General features: G+C 55.3%; 1 protein-coding gene across 1 annotated transcript in view; it reads right to left on the bottom strand.

The window, feature by feature from the left end:
• Window positions 1–23303, bottom strand: part of TMEM132C (transmembrane protein 132C) — a 288818-nt gene that overhangs the window by 19497 nt on the left and 246018 nt on the right. Inside the window, exon 5 of the mRNA XM_059139894.1 lies at window positions 5996–6139. Coding sequence (XP_058995877.1) covers window positions 5996–6139 — 144 coding nt within the window. The remainder of the gene's footprint in view (window positions 1–5995; window positions 6140–23303) is intronic.

Here is a 23303-nt window from a genome sequence, read left to right as displayed (position 1 = left end):
CCCCAGAAGTGTCTTTACAGGGGCTCTGGTTGTTCCTGTCTGGAGGAGGGGCATGGAAAGAAATTTCCAGAGTGACGGCTTTGAACAGATCAGGCCTGTCTCTCCAGGAGTTCATGCCGAGTCACCGACGCCTCGTCCCGGGGAGCTGACTGCCTCATTTTCCTCCGGTGATGTCACCTGAGATCCCAAAGTGCTGGGGACCAGGACAGAAGGCACGGAGCAGTCCGGTCATGATGGGGCTGGGTGCCCCACGGCTTCTCTCTGAACCCCAGGCCTGGCAGAGCTACCCAGGGTGGGGGGTAGCTGCTCCCTGAACACGGGGCTGTCTCTCTGTCACTGGGGACGAGGAGCAGAGGGTGTAATCGCAGGGGTGTCCAGGCAGCGAGCACGGAAACAGTCCAGCCACATGTTGGATGGGGGCATCTCAGGAGGGGTGGCCTGGGGCCCCAGGACCAGGCCCCTGGCCGTGACCACCCTTGTCGTCCCTCTGGGAGCTCGGGGGCCAGAGGAAGCTGGGTCTGAGCCTCAGGCAAGCCTGCTGTATTTATATGGGCGTTTTCCTCTTCTGATTCGGGATCGCCCCACTCAAGCTGTCCACGTGCCAGGCATCTGCTTCCTTGGCGATTACCCGCTGGCTTCAACAGCCAACCGCAGGGCCATGTCCTCCTGGGAGAACCAGGGACACAGGCTTGCTAGGAGACTCCCAGAGAAGTCAGACTCCTCTGCTTCCTCCTGGCCAGTGGCTCCTCTGGGGCACGTCACTGCTCTGACTAATGTCACCAAGAAAAGCCAAGGAAGGAAAGTGATTCACGGACCGGGCTGGAGTGGCGCTTTCTCCCGACCCAGGCCACATTAAGAAATGGGAGGAAGGTTCTGGGACGGGAAAAGGTCAGGTGGCAAGGAGTAAGGGTCTGGGAGGGGAGGAGCCCCACTGCAGGCACCTGTTCTCTCTCCTGGGCCCAGCCCTTTTCAGTGGAGGACTGCACGAAGCCCCGCCTCTGGCCTCAAGAATAGGGTCATGGACCACAACGGGGGTCTGCCCATCCCCTGGCCGCAGTGGCTGACTCGGGGTGAACCCATGAGCTACGCTGGTGCAGAGGGAATCTCGGGGGCTTTCCGGGCTGCACTAAAGGCATTTGTACGTTTTTTCTGGGATATTTGTACGTTTTTTCTGGGATATTCCACATGTAAAAATAAGGTTTTGTAGCCACTTGCAGCCATCCCGGGACAGGACAACGTGTCTCAGAATTCAATCAGCACAAAAGAGACAGAAAGTCAAAAATGAAATGTTGGTTCGTTCACGTGGGCCCCAGGGTCCAGCCATTGCTCTCGTGCGGGAGCGTCTTCCCTCGGCAGCGGAGACGTCGCTGGAAAGGCCCGGCTGGGCCCCGCGACCGGTCCCCTGCGGCCCAGGAACGGCTCTGTGCTCCTGGGTCTGCTTTCACTCCGTGGCTCTTGGGGAGGAAGGTGCTTCTCCCAGCACCCTGGGGTGTGAGTGCAGGGGCCAATCTTCCCTCCCAGGGAAAGCCTGCCCACTCTGCCCCGGGGCCCAGGGGCACCACCTACCGCTGCCCACAGAACCACCCCTGGGGCTGCTGCCAAGAACCCAGCTTCCCCAGGACTCGGAGCTTGTGGATCCAAAGCGCCTGCGGTAGAGAGGAAGTTCCGGGCCCACAGGGGCAGCGCCCGGGGAGAACCGAGGCCCCACCCCGCGCGAGGGGACAATGCCCCATCATTGGCTACAGGACACGTCTTTTTTCTGACGACGCTGGCGTGTGGACAGATGGGGACGGCCAGCACTCCGTGGGGGTCACCAGGGCCCTGGGGCGGCTCAGTCACGTCCCCTCCCTGTTCCTGTTCCTGGAGACGTTGTTGCTGGGAAGCTGCTCTTCCTCCTGCTGGGTGGACATCCACGCAGACGCTCCCGGAGCGCTCAGCCCGCCCCCCCACATTCGATGCCTGAAAACCCACAGTCGGGGTGCTGAGCGCACCCCAGACCCGACTCTCCGCACCGGCCGCTTCCCTCCCCAGACGCCCACCGGCCAAGGGCACGCCGGGGGCTGCTGCAGGGGAGAGGAGGGAACAGGCAGAACCGTGCACATGCCGGGGCCCCTCTCGGCACAGGGCGATGGACCGTGCTTCTCTGATCGTCCACGGGGAAAAAGGGACAGCAGGAGGGCGGGTAGGTCCACACTGACCCCGGGGGCCTGACGGATATGCAGGGGTGTGTGTGTGTGTAGATTTGACAGTTACAAAAATTGTGGTGAAGGAAGTTTGTGTTTCGTGATCTCATGTTTCAAAAATTATTTTTCTATATATGGATACGCATCGATATTGTCAAGAGAGATGTGTAAGAAACGCTCGCCGAGCTGCTTTCATAAGAGACCACATACCGTAGGATTCCATTTCTATGAAATGTCCAAAAAAGGCAAATCTATAGAGACAGAAAGTAGATTAGTGGTTGCCCAGGGCTAGGGGTGGGGATGCGGAGTAACGGCAAATTGGGGGACAAAAATATTCTAAAACTGGGTCATGGCGATGGTTACCCAGCCCAGGAAGTTCACTAAGGTATCGCTGAACTCTACCCACAAAGCGAGCTGCAATTCTACTTATTTTAGCAACAGCGTGCCTAGCACATGGGCCCACAGCCCCCAGTGTCCCTCCCGGGGCTGTCGAGGGGATGCCTGAGCGGACCTCAGAGCTAAGTCCTTCCCATGTGTGGGCTACTAGGTCAAGTCCTTTTTGTGATTGATGAAACTTGGTAATCGTCACAGTGGCCTTCTGGACTAGGGACTATGACGGTCCCCACTTTCCGAAGGAGACCGGGCAGGAGAGGATGTACGAATTGCTCAAGACTGCAGAGCTCTGGACGGCGAGGTTGCGAAGGCTTTGGAAGATTTCTCCATGGTTCTCTTGCATATCCTACAAGCAAAGCCTCTATTGCCTTTGTCTGAATGCTGTTTTTCAAGGGTGTCCACCTAACGAGCATCCTTGGAAGGCAGAGACAGGGTCCCCTTAAAAAGCAGAGGGCAGGCATGCTTGTGGCCAAGCAGGAGAGAGACACACCCTGTCTCTCTCTCTTTGGGGTGAAGGACAGGTGGGCTTTTTGCCTCAGTCCATCGGCTGCTCTGACCGGGCGTCTTGGGTGTTCATGGCTCCCACGGTTCTGGAAGGTGGACGTCTCAGATCAAGGGGTCAGCCTGGTCCAGTCTGCAGCCCGTTATTAAGAACTTGGGCCCCCAAAGCCCAGGGATCTTCTCTCACAACTGAGCCTGCATGCACAGGTGACCCTGGCGCGGCCCCGGGCATGACCCCGTGGGGAGAAGAACTCAGGCATCTAGGGCAGGGGACGTAGAAACACTGGTCGCACTCCGTCCCTGACCAGGGGTCGCTTCTTCTAGCAGCAAACTGGGGCGGCTTGTTTTGCCCGCTTGTGCCCAGGGAGGATGTCAAAGCCTTCGGCATCGTCTATAGAACTCAGCTCCGTCCAAATCCAGACCCTCCTGCACCTGCCACACGTTCCCTCCCCGCCCCTCCCCACGGCACCCCGAGCTGTGTCCCACTACCTCGGTGAGTATCGCTGACGTCATTAGACCCCGAACCACGGGCTGAGTCTGCGTCCTGGGGATGGCGTCCAAGTCCGCCCAGACGCTCCCACATCCCCGCCCCCCCTCCCCCGGCTTCTGCTGACCTGGGATGACCCGTTGCTTCGTCAGCAGCCTGGGGCAGCGACTCCAAAGTCGTTCCAGGTGGCGATTTTTAGTTCGGATACATTTGTTTCTCTAAAGATACTGATCCCATTCCTGGAAACGCTAGTATATTCCTGGAAATACCAGGAATACTAGCTTTCTCTCTTCCTTCTCTCTAAAACGGTCGTAAGTAACGACTCCATGAGAAACTCATTTAAGAAGAACTAAAGGTAGTTACACCAACAACTACAGTGAAACTTGTTTCTGGGGATTTTGGCTCATGGACGGACTTTTTAACCCCTGTAGAGAAGTTGTCTGTGTGAACGTGTCCTTTCAAAGGGTCACACTTCCTTACCAGGGGTCCTGGCTCTTAGGGGATCGGTTGTTAAGACCAATGGTTGCCAAGGACAGGGTGTATGACTGTGGCTGGGGCAGGACAGGCTCCAGATCAAACCAAGGGGCTCCTCCCCACCTTGGCCTCGCCAGGAATGTGGGGTGATTGGGCCACAAGGAAGTGGGGTGATGGTCCAGCCAGAAACAGAGCAGGCTTTCCTCAGAGCACTGGTTCTCTAACACACAGACAGCCCCCAGCAAAGAATTACCAGGCACAAAATACCGGCAGAGCCGACATTACGAAATCCCGCCCCGGTGTTGAGATCTTTGTGTCCAGTGGAGCAGCCACTGGCCACGGCGGCCGGGGGGCCCTGGAGTGGGGTCAGGTTGGACACGTGCCCTATGTGCGCATACGCAGTGGATTCGAAAGACTGGGTGCCAAAAAGTAATGAAATATTGCATTCATCATTTTTATATCGATTGCATGGGAAATGATCACAGTTTTCATATGACGGGTTAAATACCTGCATTTAAAACAATTAGCTTCACTGTCCTTCCTTTTCTGAGTGGGACCACTGGAGACACTGAAACCACGTGTGTGGCCCACGTGGCTTCTCCTGGACAGTGTGGCTCAGCACTTCCTCCCCTCCCCCTCCTCCCGCAGGACTCTCGGGTCTTCTGTAAGCCACTGTGGGTTTGGGACCGCCATTCCTCATCAGTCACTCTCGGGGGAATTAGGAAAAAGCGTCTCTTCCTTGAGATGCTCCCTACAATAGTCAGGAAGGGGCGAGAGCATCCTGGTGTGGCTGGGGTCCCTTGCCGCCACCGGGAGGCTATCACGACCCGGTCAGCTTGCATGCCACCCTCTGCCCAGTGCTCCGAGAGTGATGGGCGGTCGGAGCCGAGCGGGGCTGCGGTCTGCAGGGGAGGGTCTTTTCACCCTAACTCCCGCACTCAGTGATTTGTATGGTTCTCTTCGATGACACGTGCCGCTTTTAACCCCAGAGAAAAGACTCTGATGCTCTGTGTCAGACTCCCCTTGAGAGAAAAAAACCATTATCCGCTTGCTTGCCTTGGATCTGTTATGTTTTCTTCTGGGTGTGTTTCCAGGACTACAAAACATATGGAGAAAGACCAAATGGTTCATTTGGGCTTGGAACAGCCCGCATGCTCTCTTATTCCTTGAACAAGCATTGTGGGCACATCACAGTGAATATTGGCGGGAAAGACCAAGAATTAGGGTCATTCCACCAAGAAACTTAGTCTCTAGAGCAGGGCTTTTCTAGGGAAACTTTTCCCTGGAAAGGCGAATGAAGAGATGTGTTAGTTTTGTAGGTCATCACGGGACCCTCCTGCAGTCATGCAAAAGCCATCACAGACAATACAGAAATAGGTTTGAACGGCCATGTTCCAATAAAACTTTATTTACACAACAGAGGAGGGGGGCCGGATTCGCCTCACCATTCATGATCTGCCCTGTCGGTGGTTCCAACAGCTGCCCATGGGCCGGACTCACATTGCAGATGTATTTTTTGCCCATGAATAAAAATTATAATTGGTTGCCCATGGGGGAACACAAGCAATCTTTACATAAAATCCAAATCTGTAGTTTCTTTTGAGAAGACAGCAATACTGACTCCCAGGTACTCCCAGCCACACTAGCAGTAGCCCAGGATGGGCCATCCTTCTAGCCCAGGCGCGTCTGGCTTACTACTGCCTGTCGCCTGCTTGCTTCTTCTGTGTATTCAGGGTTTGAACCTCAGCCCAAAGCATACTCGATGAATACCAGGTTGGGAGTGATGCCAGTACGCAACATCGAAATGGAAAAATTTAGTGGAGTGACTGGAAGTGTGGTGTTTGTAAACCCACCAGCTGAACTGCTCATTTCTGGGCAGGGGACGAACCTTCCCAGCGAATGAGGTGCTCAGCGGAAGTTCCCATCCGTCCAAGCAGGTGAGCAGTGGGGCGCTTACCTTGATGACATTCTCGTCTGTGGACTTGCACTCCACCGACTCCGAGATATCCGTCACAGCGCTGTTCTCCTCCACGGAGACCACCCTGATGGGCAGGGATACCGTCTTCCCCGTGAGTATGGCGGTGTTCAGAATTTCCGTGTCCTGGCGGAGGAAGCAGACGTACCTGGGTCAAGGGAGCAAGTCAGTGCTCTGGAACACTACCGGGAACCTTCCAAAGTGTTTGCCAGGTGGTCCTTGTCCAGAACCTGATGGCTTAGCCCTCCCCTTGGGCAAAGAAAGGCCGTTCTTGGGGATCATTTTCCAAGAACATTTAACAATTTAGTTTTACTTAGGATCATCTTCGTAGTGACCCACTGCAATGATTATCAGCTATTTTTTTCTTCCTTTGCCGAGACCGAGGGGAGGTGATGTTATCGGTCGGGTTTGGGTTGTAGGCAGCAGAAAGGAACTCCGTCTAGTCTTAGCAAGGTGTGGCGGTCGTTGGAGTAACGCGCCTCCCCACCCCGAAGCCCGAGCTCTAATCTCTGGAACTGGGGAGTCTATTCTGTTACGTGGTCTAAAGGCCTTTGCAGTTGTGATGCAGGGATGGATCTTGAGACGGGCAGACTGTCCTGGGCAATCTGAGGCAGACCCAACGGAATCATGAGAGCCCTTCATAGGAGGTGACCACGAGGGTCAGAGGAAGAGGGCACAAGGCGGGTAACGAGGCAGGGGTCGGGGGATAAGATCACGACCTGGGGGATGTGGGGGGCCCCCAGGGTCTAGAAAAGGACCAATCCTTGCCTACGGCCTCCAGAGGGAACCCAGCCCTTCTGACTCCTTGATTTTAGCTTTGTAAGACTCACTTCTGATTTCTGATGCCCAGAACTGTAATATATTAAGTTGGGATTCATCTGGTATGGAAGTAGGGAACTAACACCAGTTCTTATGAGCTGGGTCCTGGGCAGCTCCCAGGGTCACAGGAAAAGTCGCAGCAGGCCTCGGAAAAGCAGGCCCCTGACGTGCTTCCAGGACGCTGAAAACCGGGAAGTCGGGGAATGGGGTAAACCGCTTCAGCCATTTCTCTTCTGAGTCCCTCTGCTGAGGAGCTACATTCTGGGGGTGGAGTCTGGTTGGTCTCACGGGGGCTCAGTGCCCAACCCTTGTCCAGGGGAGGATGGCCTCCCTGTGACTCACGCTGACCCAGGAGAAAGGCCACTCTCGGAAGAAGAGGGAGTGAAGAGAGTCCCGGCCAGCAAACCGGAGCCGATGTCTGCTCCAAGATCAGTGAGTCAGTCACTTTGATCCCCCGATGCCCAGGATCGCTAGACCTTGGTGATGGACGCTGGACCGCCGGTGCCGTCTTTCACGCAGACTTTTATGCAAACCGAAGGCTCTTTCTCCACTGCCCATGGGAGTGGAGCTCGGGGACTTCGGCTCATTCGGTTCACACCCAGATCGTGCAATACCATTAGCATCGCGTCTCCCTCCCAGGCAGGGACGTTCCAAGTGATGAGTCTCTTTTCTGTCTGGAAGCCCTTTGGTCATTCTTCCCTTTAGGGTCTAATGAAGATTAAAAATAAAAAAGGTCTGTGGCTTTGGGACGTCCGTCCGCGCCTTTTACCTCTGGGTCAGTTCATTCCAAAATCTGGCTCCAGAAACACCGCTCCTCTTTGAAGCCGGAGTTGTAAGGAAAGAGATTTCCTCGCTTCTTTCTCCAGGGAAGCAACGGACCCAGAAATGACCCTTGGCATTAAACAGGCGCACATCTGAAAGAGTCATCAGTTACGAGCAGAGTCCCAGCCTCTCTCTGAGGCTGCTGCCCACCTGCCTGCGGTGACACAGCCCTCTGCTGGGGCTCCTCCTGGGTCCGCAGGATTCCCAGCGCTGGGACTGCAGCCTAGTGGCTCTCACACTGGCCATTCCCGATGCTAAGAATACCACGGAAATTCCCCAGTCCATTTCCAGGTTCATTACAGGTAATGCGCTCGGAGCTCAGTCTCTACATTTTCTCTCTCAGAATGGTCTTTGGCTAATGGCTTCATTAAGCCAGCAAGCTCCCTCGTGGGTTAATTGTGATTAGGTTCCTAATGGTCATTGCAGGTACACACACGCACACACGCTCCCCGCCCCCACCCGCTAACACTTCCGGGCCCTAAACGGAATCGCGTCCAGATTCAGACTGGGTGGACATGGTAGGGGTCTCCCCGGCCACCCAAAATTCCAGGAGCAGAGAATTAACTGTCACGGAGATTCCAAGTGGATAGAGGAAGCTTTGGCGGGGGGGCTCAGTGGCTCAGACTGAGTCGAGCGTCCCTGTTTGAACTGCAGATGCGGGGGCTTAGGGCTGTGGGCTCGGCTGGAGAGGCGTTGGGGAGTGGGTCACATGCTGAGTGTCCTCTGTGGGTCCCTCCAGATCCACTCTGCCCTGCGCTGGGTCCCACAAGGCTGACCCATGTGGACAAAGCTACAGGTCCCCTGCCTTCTGGCTTCTGGCCACCTTGGGAAGGTGTGTTTCACGCACAGAGTCTGTGTGGCTGGCAGGAGCTACGTGACTAATTCTGGCTGACACGGCATGGGTCACTGCTGGGCAAGGACAGTTACCCACATTCCTCTAGGGACTTTTCTCGAGGCAGAGTGACCGGAAGTATTCCAGACGGCAGCTGCTGCGACAGCCTGGGGCTCTGAGCTATGAGTGGGGACCAGCCCCGGGTATAGAGTCTGAGTAAGAAGTAAGAACAGGGCACCTGGGTGGCTCAGTCGGTTGAGCGTCTGACTCTTGGTTTCGGCTCAGGCCCCGATCTCAGGGTCGCTGGGCTCTGTGCTCAGAAGGAAGTCTGTTGGAGATTCTCTGCCTCTGCTCCCCCCTACTCTATGTGCTCTCTCTGTCTCTCAAATAAATAAATTGCACCCCTCCTTTTATTAAAGAAGTAAGAGTGAATCTGGAGAACTTGGGCAAGTTTGTCACTGTCACACATCCTCCTTCCTCCGGACACGAAGGGAGACCTTCTGATGACACAGGAGGCACAGGCTGCGGGAGTAAGTTCAGTTTTGAACGTTTTTACTTCAGGCGTCTGGTTACTGCACCTATAACCACATAGCCAGCATGCAAGGGCATGTTTTGATACTGGTTTTTGTCACCCATGCCCCCCCACTCTTGATGAGCTGGATGCTTGTTTTAGCTGTCTAGGTTAGACGTGGGATTTCTGGAGGTTGGGATCTGCGTGTGCTGCGGACTGAATTGTGCCTCTGATCCCAAAACCATATACTGAAACCCTAATCCTCAGTGTGACTATATTTAAAAGTAAGAGGTATCTTGAAAGGGATAATTAAGGTGCTGTGGGGCTGTAGGGTGACCCCAAGCCTGCAGGACTCGTGTTCTTTTAAGAATAAGAAGTGACACCAGGGATGCAGTTGTCTGCAAGTCAAGGAGAGACCTTGGGAGAAACCAAGCCTGCCGACACCTAGATCTTGGACTTCCAGTCTCCGGAACCATGAACCCTGTTGATGAAGCCCCAGCCTGGGGTCGTGTGTAACCCCAGAAGCCGGTCCTGTGCCTTAACACAGCCCTGGACACTGAATTACAAAGTGGGGCCAAGACTTGTCCTCTCTCAGGACCTTGAGAAGCAGTTTGTGCTATGACGAAGAAAGGGCTGAAATCGTGGGATTACAGAAGGCAACAGCAAATGCTGCGGAAGCAGGAGAACAGAGAGAAATGCAGGCTTGGGCTGGACACATCGGACAGGTCTGGCAGGAGACGACGTGCGTCTGGCCCCAGTGACCCAGGAGAGGGGGCGTGGGGATGGAGGGAAGCTTTCCTAGAATCAAAGTGTGTGGTATGCGTGTGCATGTGCCTGTGCGCATGTAGGGGTGGTGTGGGCGTGCATGCGTGTGTGCGTGTGCAGTGAGCATGTGCACGCCTATACGTGAACTGACACAGCAGGCACAGAGGGACACATGCTAGGTTGTCCTCCCAAATTCCTTTTCAGTCAAGGCTAATTCAGTGTTTAGATGAGATGCCATGGACATCTCATTGAAATGCATACGACGGTCCCATGTTCAGGAGCCTACCCAAGCCCCTGACCTGGGACTCAGGGGAGTGTCTCCCTGCAGAGCTGGTGTCCCCTGCTTGCCGGCCCTGGCTGCCCTGAAAGCAAGTCCATCGCCCCATTTCCCAGCCACCCCAGTTTGACAGAGGCAAGACTCTGGGAGACATTTCCTCTCTCCAGCTCTGGGGTTTCCCCGCCCTCCATCTCCTTCTACCACAGTCCTGTTCTACTGAAAAGAATCAATAAAGTTGGGGGACCCTAAATCACTGTCATTTCAAATTTGAAGAAAGCCCGAGGCTTCGGAGAAAACATGCTTTGTTGTGTGAGGTGCCCTCATAAATGTTAATTGCTTTGGCTGTTTCCTGTATTTTTACAAATTGTATTTTAAATTTTTAAATAAAGACAGATTCTGGAGTGTGAAACAGACGGAGGGGTGTGCATTGATCCCGGTGACGCTCTCGGGAAGGACAAGAGGGGACACATGGATACACCCAGCGGTGGCCATCCATGGCCCGCAGACCGATACCAACCATGTGAGGGGACTGAGTGCAAGGAGACGCATGGAAGGCCACACGGTGCTGGGTCCCATCCACGCGGGATGTCCAGGACAGCAAATCTGTGCAGATGGAAGGTCGTCAGCAGCAGCGGGGGAGGGGAAGGCGCAGCGACAGTTCAAAGGGCAGGAGTCCAGTCTGTAGACGATGGAAACCTTCTGGGACCGGGTAGTCGTCGTGGCATCGTTTTGTGAATGTCCTGAGCACCACTCAATCACGGACCTGCAGACGGCGACTTTGATGGCATGTGGTCCGTCTCTCAGCACAGAAGGAGGAAGGAAAGCAGAACCACGGGAAGGCCATGGCCAGGGTCACATCTAGCTTGGCCCCAGGCGAGCCGCCAGGCCTCCAATGAGCACCCGGTCCCACTCAACCACAGGTGACGCGCCCAGAAGTGGGATCTGCAGCTCTGAGCAGGACGCCTAGCCTTTAAGCCACCAGTGAGGGTTCAGGACCACGGACAGAACCCGCTGATTGGCGAGAACTTTCCAGACGGAGCAGAAACAACCCCTCTCAAGGCAGATGTCCCTGCGAGCCATGGAGAAGCCTCATTAGTAAAAACCTCAGGTCACTTTTGGGGAGCTCTTGCTATGAGCCAGGGGTCTCTCAACACCGTCATTTCTACCCCCAACACAAAGCAGGTCGTCTCCCTAGCCCCGGTCTGCAGACGGGGAAACAGAGTCCCGGAGCTGATCGAGCGGCGGCTTGTTCAGGGTACGCAGCGCAAAAGGGACCTCAGCAGGTTTGAACGTACGTCTCCAGGGCTGAACCACCTGTTCTGATGGCGTAAGAATCCCAGGAGGGAACGGCCATGAGTCCTGCCTGGCTCTGCCCCCCTTCCTTGCTATTATTTAAATTCTCCAAGCATCTGCTTCTGGGCTGTGAACCTGGGAATACTTAGTATCGTTGTGAAGATGACCTCTGATAATGTTTACGAGCTGCCTCTCCGGGCTCCGAACAGAGTCCGCGTGGACGGGGAGGGCAGCTGGTCCACGTGACTGGGAGGGGTGCTGGGCAATCAGCCCACGGAGGCGAGCCCAGCCTCTGTGCCATGTGTGTGTGCGGTGTGTGCATGTGTGTAAGGATAGAAGATTACAAATAGGACACGTGTGTCGCATGCATCGAACACGCAAAATCTGGAACAATGGAACGTTACCACGTTTTGTGTTCACTTCAGTTTTTCCTTTTGTAAAGACAGGAAACAGGGCTGACGGCTTTGAAAGCTCTCATTTCCTCCAGTCCGGTTTCCGAATATGCTCCCCAGAGGCACTTGCCATCGGGAACTTGACGTCCATCTTTGATGTCTGCGATTTTGAGCTTTTATCAGATTCCCACGTATGTAAAGAAACCACAGCATCGTTCCCTCCATTTACATTTTTCGCAAACGTGTCTTCTATGCCGTTCACGCCATATTGGACGTCCTCAGCTCACTTCTTCATCTCGCGCATCGTTACGTTTTCCCCATCTACCTGTGTCCACCTGGCTGGACCATAGCTCTAGTCTGAGAGCCACATCTGCACGCTGATCTAATTCTGTCTCAGAGAGCAACTGGATGTCCATCATCTGCCCTCTCTGGGAGATGGAGAGTTCAGGAAGTTTCACACTCTGCCATGACAACGAGCTCTCTCTCGTCTACACACGTGTTTGAAATTCCCCAGCACCTCTTTGTACCCGTGGAATTGCTGGGCTGAGCGGCACACACGCTTCCCCTTTGCCCTGCCATACCGCCGCTCATGGTCATGTTCTCCACTAAACTCTGAGCAACAGCACGTGAGAGTGCCTTCTGAAATTCTTGCCAGCATGTGGGTGGTTATGTGTCAACAGGACCAGGTGACAGTCCCCAGTATTCCTTCAGACACTAGTCTAGGTGCGACTGTGCCGGTAACTTAGCAGACGTGATTCATGCCCGTCATCAGTTGACTATCTGGAAAACAGATTATGTTAGATAATCTGGTGGGCCTGGTTTAATCAGTTGAAGACACTTAGATGCAAACTTGAGCCTTCCGGAGAAAGAAGTTCTGCCTGAGGGTTGTGGCTTCCGTCTGTATGCCAGAGAGACACCTGTGGGTCTATGGATCTCCCTCTCTCCAGATAGAAAGATCTACGTATCGTACATGCCACATGTGTGGTTCCTTCCCTCCATACTGCTCTGACAGTCTAGAAAATGAGTCAGTGGTGGGTGAGCATGGATGTGATGGACAGGTGGCCCATTTTGCCTTAGACTCCAGGGGACACACCGGATAGGGGCATGAGGATACTCCCCATTTCTATCCAACCCCTGTGCTAGCTTCCAGTAACTCAAATCCAGGCTTCCCTCTTTCCGCCTGTGGCCAGAGAAGCTGTCCACTCCCCTGAAGGGTGGGAGAGGAGCCAGCTGGTCTGAAAACCACATGTTCCCCTCTTGGCTTTGAGGCAGAAGACGTGGAGGGGAGCCTTCCAGCAACACAGGCGCCGACAGACCCAGCATGTCTTGCTGGGATCTCCTCCAACTGCGGACTGAGTTTCACCTCTTCCCCAAGGAAGGCAGCTCAGAGGGGACCAGATTAACGGGAAGTCTGCCGTTTACTGATTCATCCTCGACACTGGGGTAGAGACGGCAACTGTGTGCTGCTTCTTAGAATGGATTTTTAAGAATTTATGTAATTAATTTAAACATTTGCAGGAAGGGAAGCTTGCAAATACAACCTTGCACATACATTTCCCAGGATGTTAGATTTTGCAGACCAGTCGACAAGATCAGGGGCCAAACCCCGCCCTCAGTCTGCTTTTATATAGAGTCAAGTGCCAAGAGTGGTTATTGAGTTTGCTGAAGCATTAAGAACATGTAACGGACACTGTATGTGTCCCTGTACAGCTTAAACTGCTCGCTGTCTAGCCCTTTCAGGAAAAAGCGATGCCTATCCATGGACAAGGAGATCATTTTCCTAAAATGAGGGGGCTCTCAGTGCATCTCCTGGGGGCCTCTCCAGTTCCTGTCCAATTCCTCTGGAGGTCAAGTCCTTCTGCTTCGCTGGACGGATGGGGCCGGCATCCCTGTGGATGGGAACTCCTGTCATCCTGATGGCTTTTCTCTGCCTCAGTTGTAACCTGCTGTCCTGCACTGGGTCCCCAGCCGGACATCAATAGCTATCCCACAGCTTTACCTGCTCTGGACTTTGTATATCTGCTGTGCAATTACCAGCACTGGTGCAGGAGTCCTGGGTGCTCTGGACGCAGGAAAAGCATTGCGCCCACGGAAGAGCAAGGACTTGTGCTGGGCCCGAAGGATGTTTGGATGGCAGCTGTTTTTACAGGTGGATCATAATTCGCGGTAGTGGTTATTTTTGTGGTATTTGTTTCCCTGCATGGTTTTGGCTCTTGGGGGGGGGCGATATGTTTACCCAAATAATAGGAAGATCCTTCATCTGGCCCTTCCAGACATCAGCGTGGAAGACAACATTACAAATGACCGGTCCCAGAGGAAAGATGGAGAAAGAAAGTCAACAATGTCTTTCTCCAGGTCAAATGAAGCGTGGTCTGTTGACAAAGCACGCCAGGGGGTTACCAGAGGCACCCTCCTGGCAGCCGGATGGCACGCTGGCTCAGGCAGCAGACTCTCGGGAGATCAAAGGTCCAAGTTTGGAAATCAAGAAGAAAGTCCAGCTGCCAGCATTCGGGGGGCGGAGACCCTCACTGCTCCCATGAACACAAGCTCAGAGAACCCATTTTGCCGTTCGCACACTTGCCGTGTGGCGTTCCAGGTCCTGCCTTCTCTGTGCTTTGTCTTCCTCATCTGTGAAATGGGATAATCGCATTTTCCTCCGGGGACCTCTGAGAACCTGAGGAGAAGGTACGCAAACCCTGTGGTTCAGTGCTCGGTACAAAGAGGGCCCCTCCATGAACATTAGCTCCATCCGGGAAACAAAGTCCAGGAGCCATGACTCTGGATTTCAATGTTCTATGTCACCAGATCAGCCCCGAGCTCTCAGCTGTGAGACGGCACGCATTCAACTGTGACTGAATTGGGAACTAATTTAGCATTGCTTGCAAGTCGATGGAGGACCCGTTTAACTAAGCTTTCAGTTCGATCTGGACAGATCATCAGCAGGACCCCCAGGAGTGATGGGAATGGGCTTTGCTTACAGGCTGCAGACCCTTGAAGTTGAACCCCAGGGTGCGAGCAGGTGATGATCCCTCAGTGTATTTGGGGTCTAGGACTGACCTTCCAGGGAGTGATAAAGCTCCCCCTTCCTGAAGTAAAGAAAAAGATCCCCCCCCACCGCCCACCCCGCAATTCATCAGCCTAGCAATGGTGAGGCCAGTCCGGCAGGATAATATGTTGAGAGATTCGAATAGTTGAGACATTTGAGCAGGCAACACGGGCTCCCCAGATTCCCAAGATAGCAGAGCGTTCACAAATATTGACAAAGCATCTTGGCCAAAATCAGGAGAGAAAAGGGGGCTCCCTTGCCCCACCCCTCTGGAGCAGAAAGTCCTCTCTTCTGGTGTTTGGATTGTGGGAGAGGGAGCAAGCACCCGGTCCTGGATGGTCCTTCTGGGAAGTGGCAAGATGCTGTCTAGTGTGTCTGTGCAGCAACATGCACACACACACATACGCACAAGCACACACCACCCTCTGAATCCCAGAAGTGGCCCAGAAAAGACAACGGAGACAATAGAGAAATGAATTGATTTGGTTTGGAGGAAATAAACGTGAATGACATTGTAGCACAAAGGGGCTATTTGCCACTCGGCACCCATTCTCCTCTTTCTCTTTACTAGCGGAGCTACAATGTTTTGGCGAGTGGGGTGGGGGAATAGGATGCCGCTAACACACTGAACTGCTCAGTCTCCCTTGCAGCAAGGGGTGATCTGGTGACCCAGTCTTAGCACAGACCTTCTCAAAGTGTGCTGCCCAGACCAGCAGCTGCAGCATCACCTGGGAACTTTAGAAATGCAGAATCTTGGGTCTCATGCTGCACATACTTAAGTCAAAACTCTTGGGGGCAGAGCCCATTAGCCTGTGTTTTAACCATCTCTCCAGGTGCTGCTCAAAGCTTGAGAAGACTTTTAGTGTAAATGTAAGTGGAAATATTACATGGCACGATAGGAATCTGCTTTGTGGGAGCTGGACTCCATTCTTTTTGTCCCTTTTCCAGCTACCTGGAATACAGATACAATGGCCGGCACGTGAGCAGCCATCTTGGACCACGAGGCAAACCTGGAAATGACAACCACTCCCTGGGCATGATGGGGTAGAGAGATAGAAGAAGACTCAATGTCCAATAACTAAGGAGTGGCCCTGGGCTTAGGTATGTGAGATAAACTTCCTTTTTGTTGTAGTTATTGGTTTTGAGAGTTAGTAAACTCGGGCAAACCTAAGGCTGCTTCGGGTAGATGTTCTTTGCACGCTTGAGCCGATGCACAAAGACTGCTGCTTGCCATACTGGCAGTGGCATTTCTAGTGGGGGAACCATGGGAAGGCCAGGGTGCTCTTGATGGCCTGCACTGGGAAAGGCAGGGGATGGTGCTGTTGTCAATCCTGTCAGCCAAGTGAGGCTAAAAGCAGAGCGTTCTGAGAGCTGGCCTCCAGCAGAGACCAATAATTCACCTGGATTTGCAATAGTGATAAATAAATAAACAAAAATAAAAGACTCCAAAAGGGCCCTCATTTTCCCAAATCAAGGCATCCTAGTTAAAATGATGCCCCGACCACCTAGGAGCCAACTGGTATGCTGATTAGTGAGGGTGCCTGAAAGAAGGTTCTGGATTCAGGGCAGAAGAGTCCAGAGACGGGCCATCCGATGAACAAACTGACTTTCTTAGGGTCGAGCAGTGATTTACATAATCCTGGGTTAAGAATATCTTATGTACACTCAAGAGCGTTGCGGGGTGTGGAGGGGGGTCCTCTCAGATGTAATTTTTCCCTCTCACCAGGCGAGAGCAGACACTCAGCTCTGCTGCATGGCCGGGTCTCACGAGCTTTCTCATCAGGAAGGGAAGGGGAACTGATCCCCGGCGGCTTGCGGGCGGCAGGCCTGGTGGCACAGAGCCAGCTGGGACCTGCTGCCTCCTCCCTGTCCATTTCCTAACGAACCGCTCCCTGAGTGCCACATGAAGTTCTGGTAAAATGGATTTTAAGAATCCTCTGGGAGACCCCGGTGGGGAGTGCACAGCGGATGGGGACGTGGACGCTAACACGCTTGCGGCCGCTCTGAGTCCTCCGGGAGCAGCCAGGGCCCGGAGGTGGAGAGGCCAGAGGGGACCTGGGAGTGTCTCCCCCTGACGCAGCAGGACCTCTGCCCCCAGCAACGTGTCGGCCCTCCACGTGCAGTCGTGCTCAGCTACACTTCCTCCTCCGCCTGGCTTCCACCGCGGTTCCTTCCAGAAATCCCAGCATGCTGCCATGGGGCCCCAGGGAGGGTCTGCGCCCGAGGGCAGGAAGCCTCCCAGCCACCCGCACCCCCTCCCTGGGCAGAGCACAGAGAGCATGCTGGGGCTGAGTGGGAAGACCCTGTAAGGCCGCGGATCCTGTCGGACTATTTATGGGGTGCCTGAGAGGTCAGGGGGCACACATTCAGCATCCTGAGAGATTGGGTGTAGTCTGTGAGGTTTTAGGGCTGCTGCTTCAAGTGCTACACATGGGGCACCTGGACTGCAGGAAGGTGCTCTCTGACCAGCCGGCGGTGAAACAGGGGATCCTGCCTCCCCTCCCACGGCTTTTGGTGCCTCCTGCCGTGTAGACACCCGGCTTCCGACTCTGCCTCCATGGCCACTTGGGCCCTCCCTGTGCATGTCTATGACCAGGTCTCCCTTCCACCCTGCGGACATGGGTCATCGTGGACAAGGGCTTCCCAGTGACTTCATCTGGAACTGATGACATCGGCACAGACCCCATTCCAAGGAAGGGCACATTCCAGGGCATCGAGGGTGAGGTCTTCCACCACCTCCTTCTGGGGGTATGAATCCCCGGGACGCCGCTCTGTCCTCCTCGGAGAACATCTGTGTGGATCTTTGCCACATTTGACCTTCATATGGCAGAGCAGAACACATTACTGTTGCCATGGTGGGGGAAACTGAGGCCCAGAGGACTTATACTCAAACCGTCCCGCCTCCTGACAGCCAAGCCCCCTTCCGTGAGCTCCTTCCTTTTGCAAACGGCCCCTCTGGACGCACACTCAGCCTGGATGTTAGCACCATCATTAGTGGTGGAAACACCAACCCCCCACAGCCACATAGTGGTTCGGAGTCTTTCTGGGCTGCTCCCAGCACCTCTGCACGTCCTGCTCTAGTCACTCCCTCCAACAACCTGGGGAGGCAGGTATTCCGACGCCCCGACCTTGGAGGTGGGGATCCGCGGGGCTGTGGGAAGGGGGGTCTGCTGTCCAGGAAGGCACAGCGGGCAGGTGTGCTTCTGGGGGAGAGGCGGCCCCTACCCCCGCCGACACCTGCTCCCTACAAACACTGCGACGTGACTTCAAGAAAGCAAATGCATACATTAAACCTTTCAGGAAAGTATCTTAGAAAACTCTATGACTCATAATAGTATATACATATAAATTATACATGGAGATATGACTCAGGCACTCGACACCTCTCTGGCCGCAGACAGACCACCTGCATCTAGTTCCCGAACATTCCCCCCCCAGAGGAAACCCCGCGCCCCTTCGCCGTCCCTCCCCAGCCTGGGTGGGGTCGCCTGTGACCGGCTTCTCTCCCTGGCCGCCACGTTTTTGAGGGGCACCTGTGTTGTAGCGCGCGTCAGCACCACAGTCCCTTTCACACCCACGGCCTCTCGCGGCGAGGACAGAACATGGTTCGTGAATGACCACTCGCCCCCCGACGGGCATCGGAGCCGTCACGAGAGGCCACTGCTGGGGAGCACTGAAGCACACGGGGGACAGGGGTTTGCATTTGCACCTGGGGTGGGGGGTGCAAAGCTCCTTCTTAGGACCAGGTGACGGGCCACGCTCTGCCCTGGGACTAGGAATCTTTAACTCTTCTGCCCTCAAGGAGCCAGCAGGAGCTGGAGGACTTGTGGCTCCCCGTTCCTCTCGGAACCCTTTCCTGAACGCCGTGCGACCCACTTCTCTGGCATCGGGGCAGAGGAAGGTCATTTCGGGGGGTCCCTTGGTCAAGCAGCCGAGGCCGTGGAGGGCCATGCTCCGGGGCCACGGCTGGGAGGGCAGATGTTGACCAGCCGGTGGGGGCTCACCCCGGGGCGCCCCGTCCCCACGCCGACAGGCACGCGGGCGGCAGCTCCCTCTTTCTTCCGTGAATGCAGCTTCTTGTGACTCAGAACGCCGTGTCCCGAGCCCGCACGTTCCTAGACGGTGTGTCATCAATTACAGCCCCCGCCTGCGCTGCCTTTCCAGCTGCGTCTTAACGAGCGGCCCCTCCTCGCTGACCCTTTGTCGGCACAGGCGTTCTTTGTTGGCGCTCGGGTCCCTTCCGAGTCTTGAAGCGCGGATCAATGGGGTGTTGTGGAGCGAGCTTGTCTCACTTCCCATCTCGAGGGAACAGGAAAGGGTCCTTGTATGGGATGTGCACAGTCTGCTCCTGGCACAGACCCTACCCCACGGCCAACAAGGGCCCCCTTTGATGTGCGGGGAGGATGGCGCTGGCTGCAAGCATTAGCTAACCTATGTGGCTGGGCCATATTTCAAGACAGCCTAGTCTCCGCACAGCACACGGGGGGAGGCCCTTAAAGCTGAATGAGATCATGTCCGTGCTCGGCTCCAACCTCCCCCCCCGCTTCCCACCTTCTTCAGAGCCAAAGCCAAAGTCCCCGGGACAGATGTAGACCCCTGGCACTTCCTTGCCTCCCACTTCGTCCTCTCCCGCACCCACGTGCCTCCCAGCCACCACGGCCTCCGCTGTGCCTTGAACGCGACCCGGTCCTCACATGGGCTGTTCCTTCTGCCCGGCACGCCGTTCCCCCAGATGTTTGCATAGCCCCATCCTTGCCCTGGCGGGGGGTCTTTGTTCAGACGCAACCTCCCCTCCCTCCCCCATTCCCTGCTGGGCTCCCCAGGGCTCTGACCAAGAGGGAGTCTGCCTCCCTGAGTCGGCCTCCCAGGGCCCAGGCGTGTGGCTTTTCAACGAGGACAGCTGTGCGAAGCGCATCAGTCACCAAAGCTAACAAGGCTCGTTCCCGAGCTACCGCAGGCCCGAATCCCCGCCAGCACTTACCCCGGGGGAGAAACAGACTCACAATAGTAAACCATTTAGCAGATCAATCCTGGGGAGTAGCAACTTGTCTCCAACAGCAGCAGAGAGCAAATTTCCCTCCCTCCCCGAGGATGCATGCGAACAGCTCCGCGGGCTGGTGGGAACAGACCAATCATTCTGGTTCTGTCTCTACAGGGAAGCCCACCTCCCACCTCATTTACTTCCAATTCATTCACGGGGCACACGGGGAGGCTGGCGTCCAACTTCACTTATCCATCAATTTATTTCCAACACGAGATGGAGATTCCATTCCAGAACGCTCATTCAGAACAAGAAAACAATTCAATTTAAGAAGGCACGCATCTCCGGAAGGTCCAGCTCTGTAACCGAGTTATTAAACGGGACTGTCCTTTGGGATGGCACGTGGACTCTGTGGCGTCCACCTCCCTGAGAAAGGTCACATTTTTACAACGTAGCCAAGAATGGAGGCAGTCGAGAAACACGGACTATTTCTCCAAAGCTGGAGCATCTGTTCTCCGTATGCTTGCATCAGGTCGGCATGGAGAAACACTACTGGGGGGCGAGGGTGTCCTGCCCCAGCAACATGATGGAGGAGGCGGACGTGGCCGGCAGCCCCCGGGCTCCTTCTGCTCCTACGATTCCCTCTACTACCAGGAGCCCACACACACCCTGAGTACATCCTTCCCTCCGGCCTCTCCCTTTCCTGAGCTCCTGGGAAGAACGTGTGTCCCAGACCCCTTGCAGCCAACACAACGTGAGGGCAAGTGAGGCGTGTGCCTTCTGGGTTGAGCCGGGTAGGAGCGTGCCACTCTCTGCTTTCTCTCTCTCCCTGGTTGGGGTGAGGTAGCGTGGCGGGCAGCGTGCGTGGTGTGGGTCAGATCCCTGAGTCACCAGATAGAGGAGAGCACAGGAAGGCCCCAGTGGGATTTAGGGGACTGTGATCGGCAAACTCAGCCCTGTGACTTGCTGATGCCAGTGCTTCTGCTGTGGAGGGTAGTGGGACACCCGATGGGTCATCCCGAGAAGCCAGGTGCGCTGTGCACATGTGGACGAGAGAGCTTGCCAGTGGACCCCCCCTACATTCAAGCACGGTGGACAGAGCTAAAGGGTTGCCCCCCACCGGCGGTTCTGGGTTTTCAGAAAGAACCACAGACCCAGAAAGTTCCTGCATCCCTGTGCCCCATTCATTCCACTGAAGCTGTTGGCACAGGGGACCGCTTTCCCCTTGAACACGGCCTGGCCACACCCATCAAAACCCCATGAGCCCCACGTGGCCATCGTGACGAATCAACCACGGAGCATCTGCAAGGAAATAGTGGAGGAAACCACGTGGCAGGTTCTGGTGACACACAGTGAGTGGCCCGGCGTGTGCCAGCAGCTCACGTGGGCACACTGGCCACGGCACACACCGGGCTCCGAGCAGAACGGCGTTTAGTCCTGGGAACTGCTGATTGCTCCAGAGCCCCGCTGAGGTGAAAGGCGCCTACTGTAAAATTTAACCATTTTTTCCTGTGCAATTTGAGGACTTTCAGAGACTTTACCCAGTGAAGAGCCACGGCCACAACAAGCGTTAGCCCATTTCCACCCCCCCGAAGGTTCCGTGTGACATTTACAATGACCCCCTGTGCCGACATCAGGCCCCAGGCAAACCGCCTTTTTTAGAAATCTCACGCACACAGCTCCCACAACACGTCGTATTTTGATGCTCAGCTCCTCTGCCCCCAGCTTGCGGGCGCACTGCTACTTTCCCCCTCTTACCACCGGACGGTGGTCTGGTGCCCGGCTCTCCCCCAGCTCCGGCGCGCTTGGCCCAGCTGAGGGAAGTTTTCATCGACTCCGGTGTCTGGCAGTCACGATGCCTCTGCGTCAGGACACCTGCCTACCGGTCTCCTCGTGGGCATGTGCTTTCCCGTCTGCAGACACCGGCGTAGAACTGTGGGCTTGTGAGCATACGCGTGAGCCACCGAGCCGCCCTCCAACCGCTGCTTGTCGTTCCACACCCACATCTCATGCACGCACGCTGCCTCAGTTTCCCCGCAGCCATGCCAGCACGGGGCATCCCCCGCGTCTCTGTTTTGGCCGTTCCCCTGAGCGTGAGGCACAATTTCGTCCTGCTTTATATCCCATGTCCCCGTCCCGTGACTGGTAACACCGAGTACTGGAACTCTCCTAAGACTTCAGATTAAAATGAATGACGACGGTTAAGCCTCGGCTCAAATTCATCGGACCGTCGCTCGCTCCAACATTATTACATGTAATCTTTAGGATGTGGGGAAAAAGCAGGTAAGAGGACCACAAGGAGGCATGTTGGCCCATCACACACGCACACACACACAAAATACAGGAAGGAAGGAAGGAAATGAAAATAGTAACTGTGAGCTCGGGGATGCACACCTAGAAACCCCACTTCATGTGGCCAACCAATTCAACTCATTACCAACATATATATAATTGGAACTATCCCACAATGCACTATCTCACGTTTCCTTGTAAAACTGGGATTTCACAAAGATACGTGCCCCTCGTCTATACCCGCAGAGTCAGGGTCTGAATAATAAGATTTTTAGGGCACCGTGGGCGGCGGGCGGGCGGGCGCGGGCATCGCCGTGGCGGCTGGGTGGGCTCTCTGCCCCGCGTGAACGGGCTCCTCACTGAGGTTTCATTACCTCCTCCTTAATTGCTCATGAGGGTGTCTGCTCGGGCGTCTGGGCGAGTCCCCAGGAACGTGAGGTCCTCATCAAAAGGGCACACTCCCAGACAGCCGCCGCCGAGAGGCTCCCTCGATGCCGCGGGCAGATCTCTCAGACGAATGCAAACCTTTTGCAAATGAGTGGAGAAATTTTCCAGTCTCGTCGGCCTCGGCCCAGCTTTGCAGATGTAATTGCGAGCACACACGCGGTGATCTGGTGGTCAGACCCCTCGCCCCACGCGGCGTTCCTGATGCAGCGGACAGATAGGAGCCTGGGTGGGGGGGGAGAGCATCTTGCCTCTCTTTACGGTGATTAAGGAAAGGAGAACTAGGTTGTCTCCTGCATGGCTTTTCTGGCAAATTCCAACAAGGAGCCTTCTCCGGGGGTCCGGGAGAGACGATCCCAAAACGAAGGACCCGAGTGGCCTTGGGAGATGGGGGAGCATGTCGCTCCCTGTTTGTCAGGTGCTCTCCAGAACGCAGGTGGGGCTGTGGGGAGGATCACAGCACAGACCCCCGAGTTAAACCCACCCCTGCCACGCACTAGCTGTGTGTCCTTGGCAAATTACTAAACCTCTCTGCCTTAGCTTCCTTCTCTTTACACAGGGGAGACACTGGTGTCCGTCAGTTTTCTTGTCTGGGTTTCCTGTGGCTGCAGTCACAAAGCCTCACACCCTGGGGGACAGGAAAGTCCTTGCTCACAGGTCCAGGGGTTGGAAGTCTGACATCAAGGGGTCCGCAGGGCCGTGCCCCCTCCAAAGACCCTCGGGTGGGACCCTTCCTTCCTCTTCCTCCTCCAGTGCCCGGTGGTGGCCGCATGCCTGGAGCTTCTTGGTCTGCGATGGCCTCACCGAATCTCTTCC

The sequence above is a fragment of the Mustela lutreola genome, chromosome 11 (assembly GCF_030435805.1).
Source record: "Mustela lutreola isolate mMusLut2 chromosome 11, mMusLut2.pri, whole genome shotgun sequence".
Classification (NCBI taxonomy): Eukaryota; Metazoa; Chordata; class Mammalia; order Carnivora; family Mustelidae; genus Mustela; species Mustela lutreola.
Note: the sequence above shows the minus strand (reverse complement) of the source record. Positions and strands in the feature narration are given on the sequence as shown.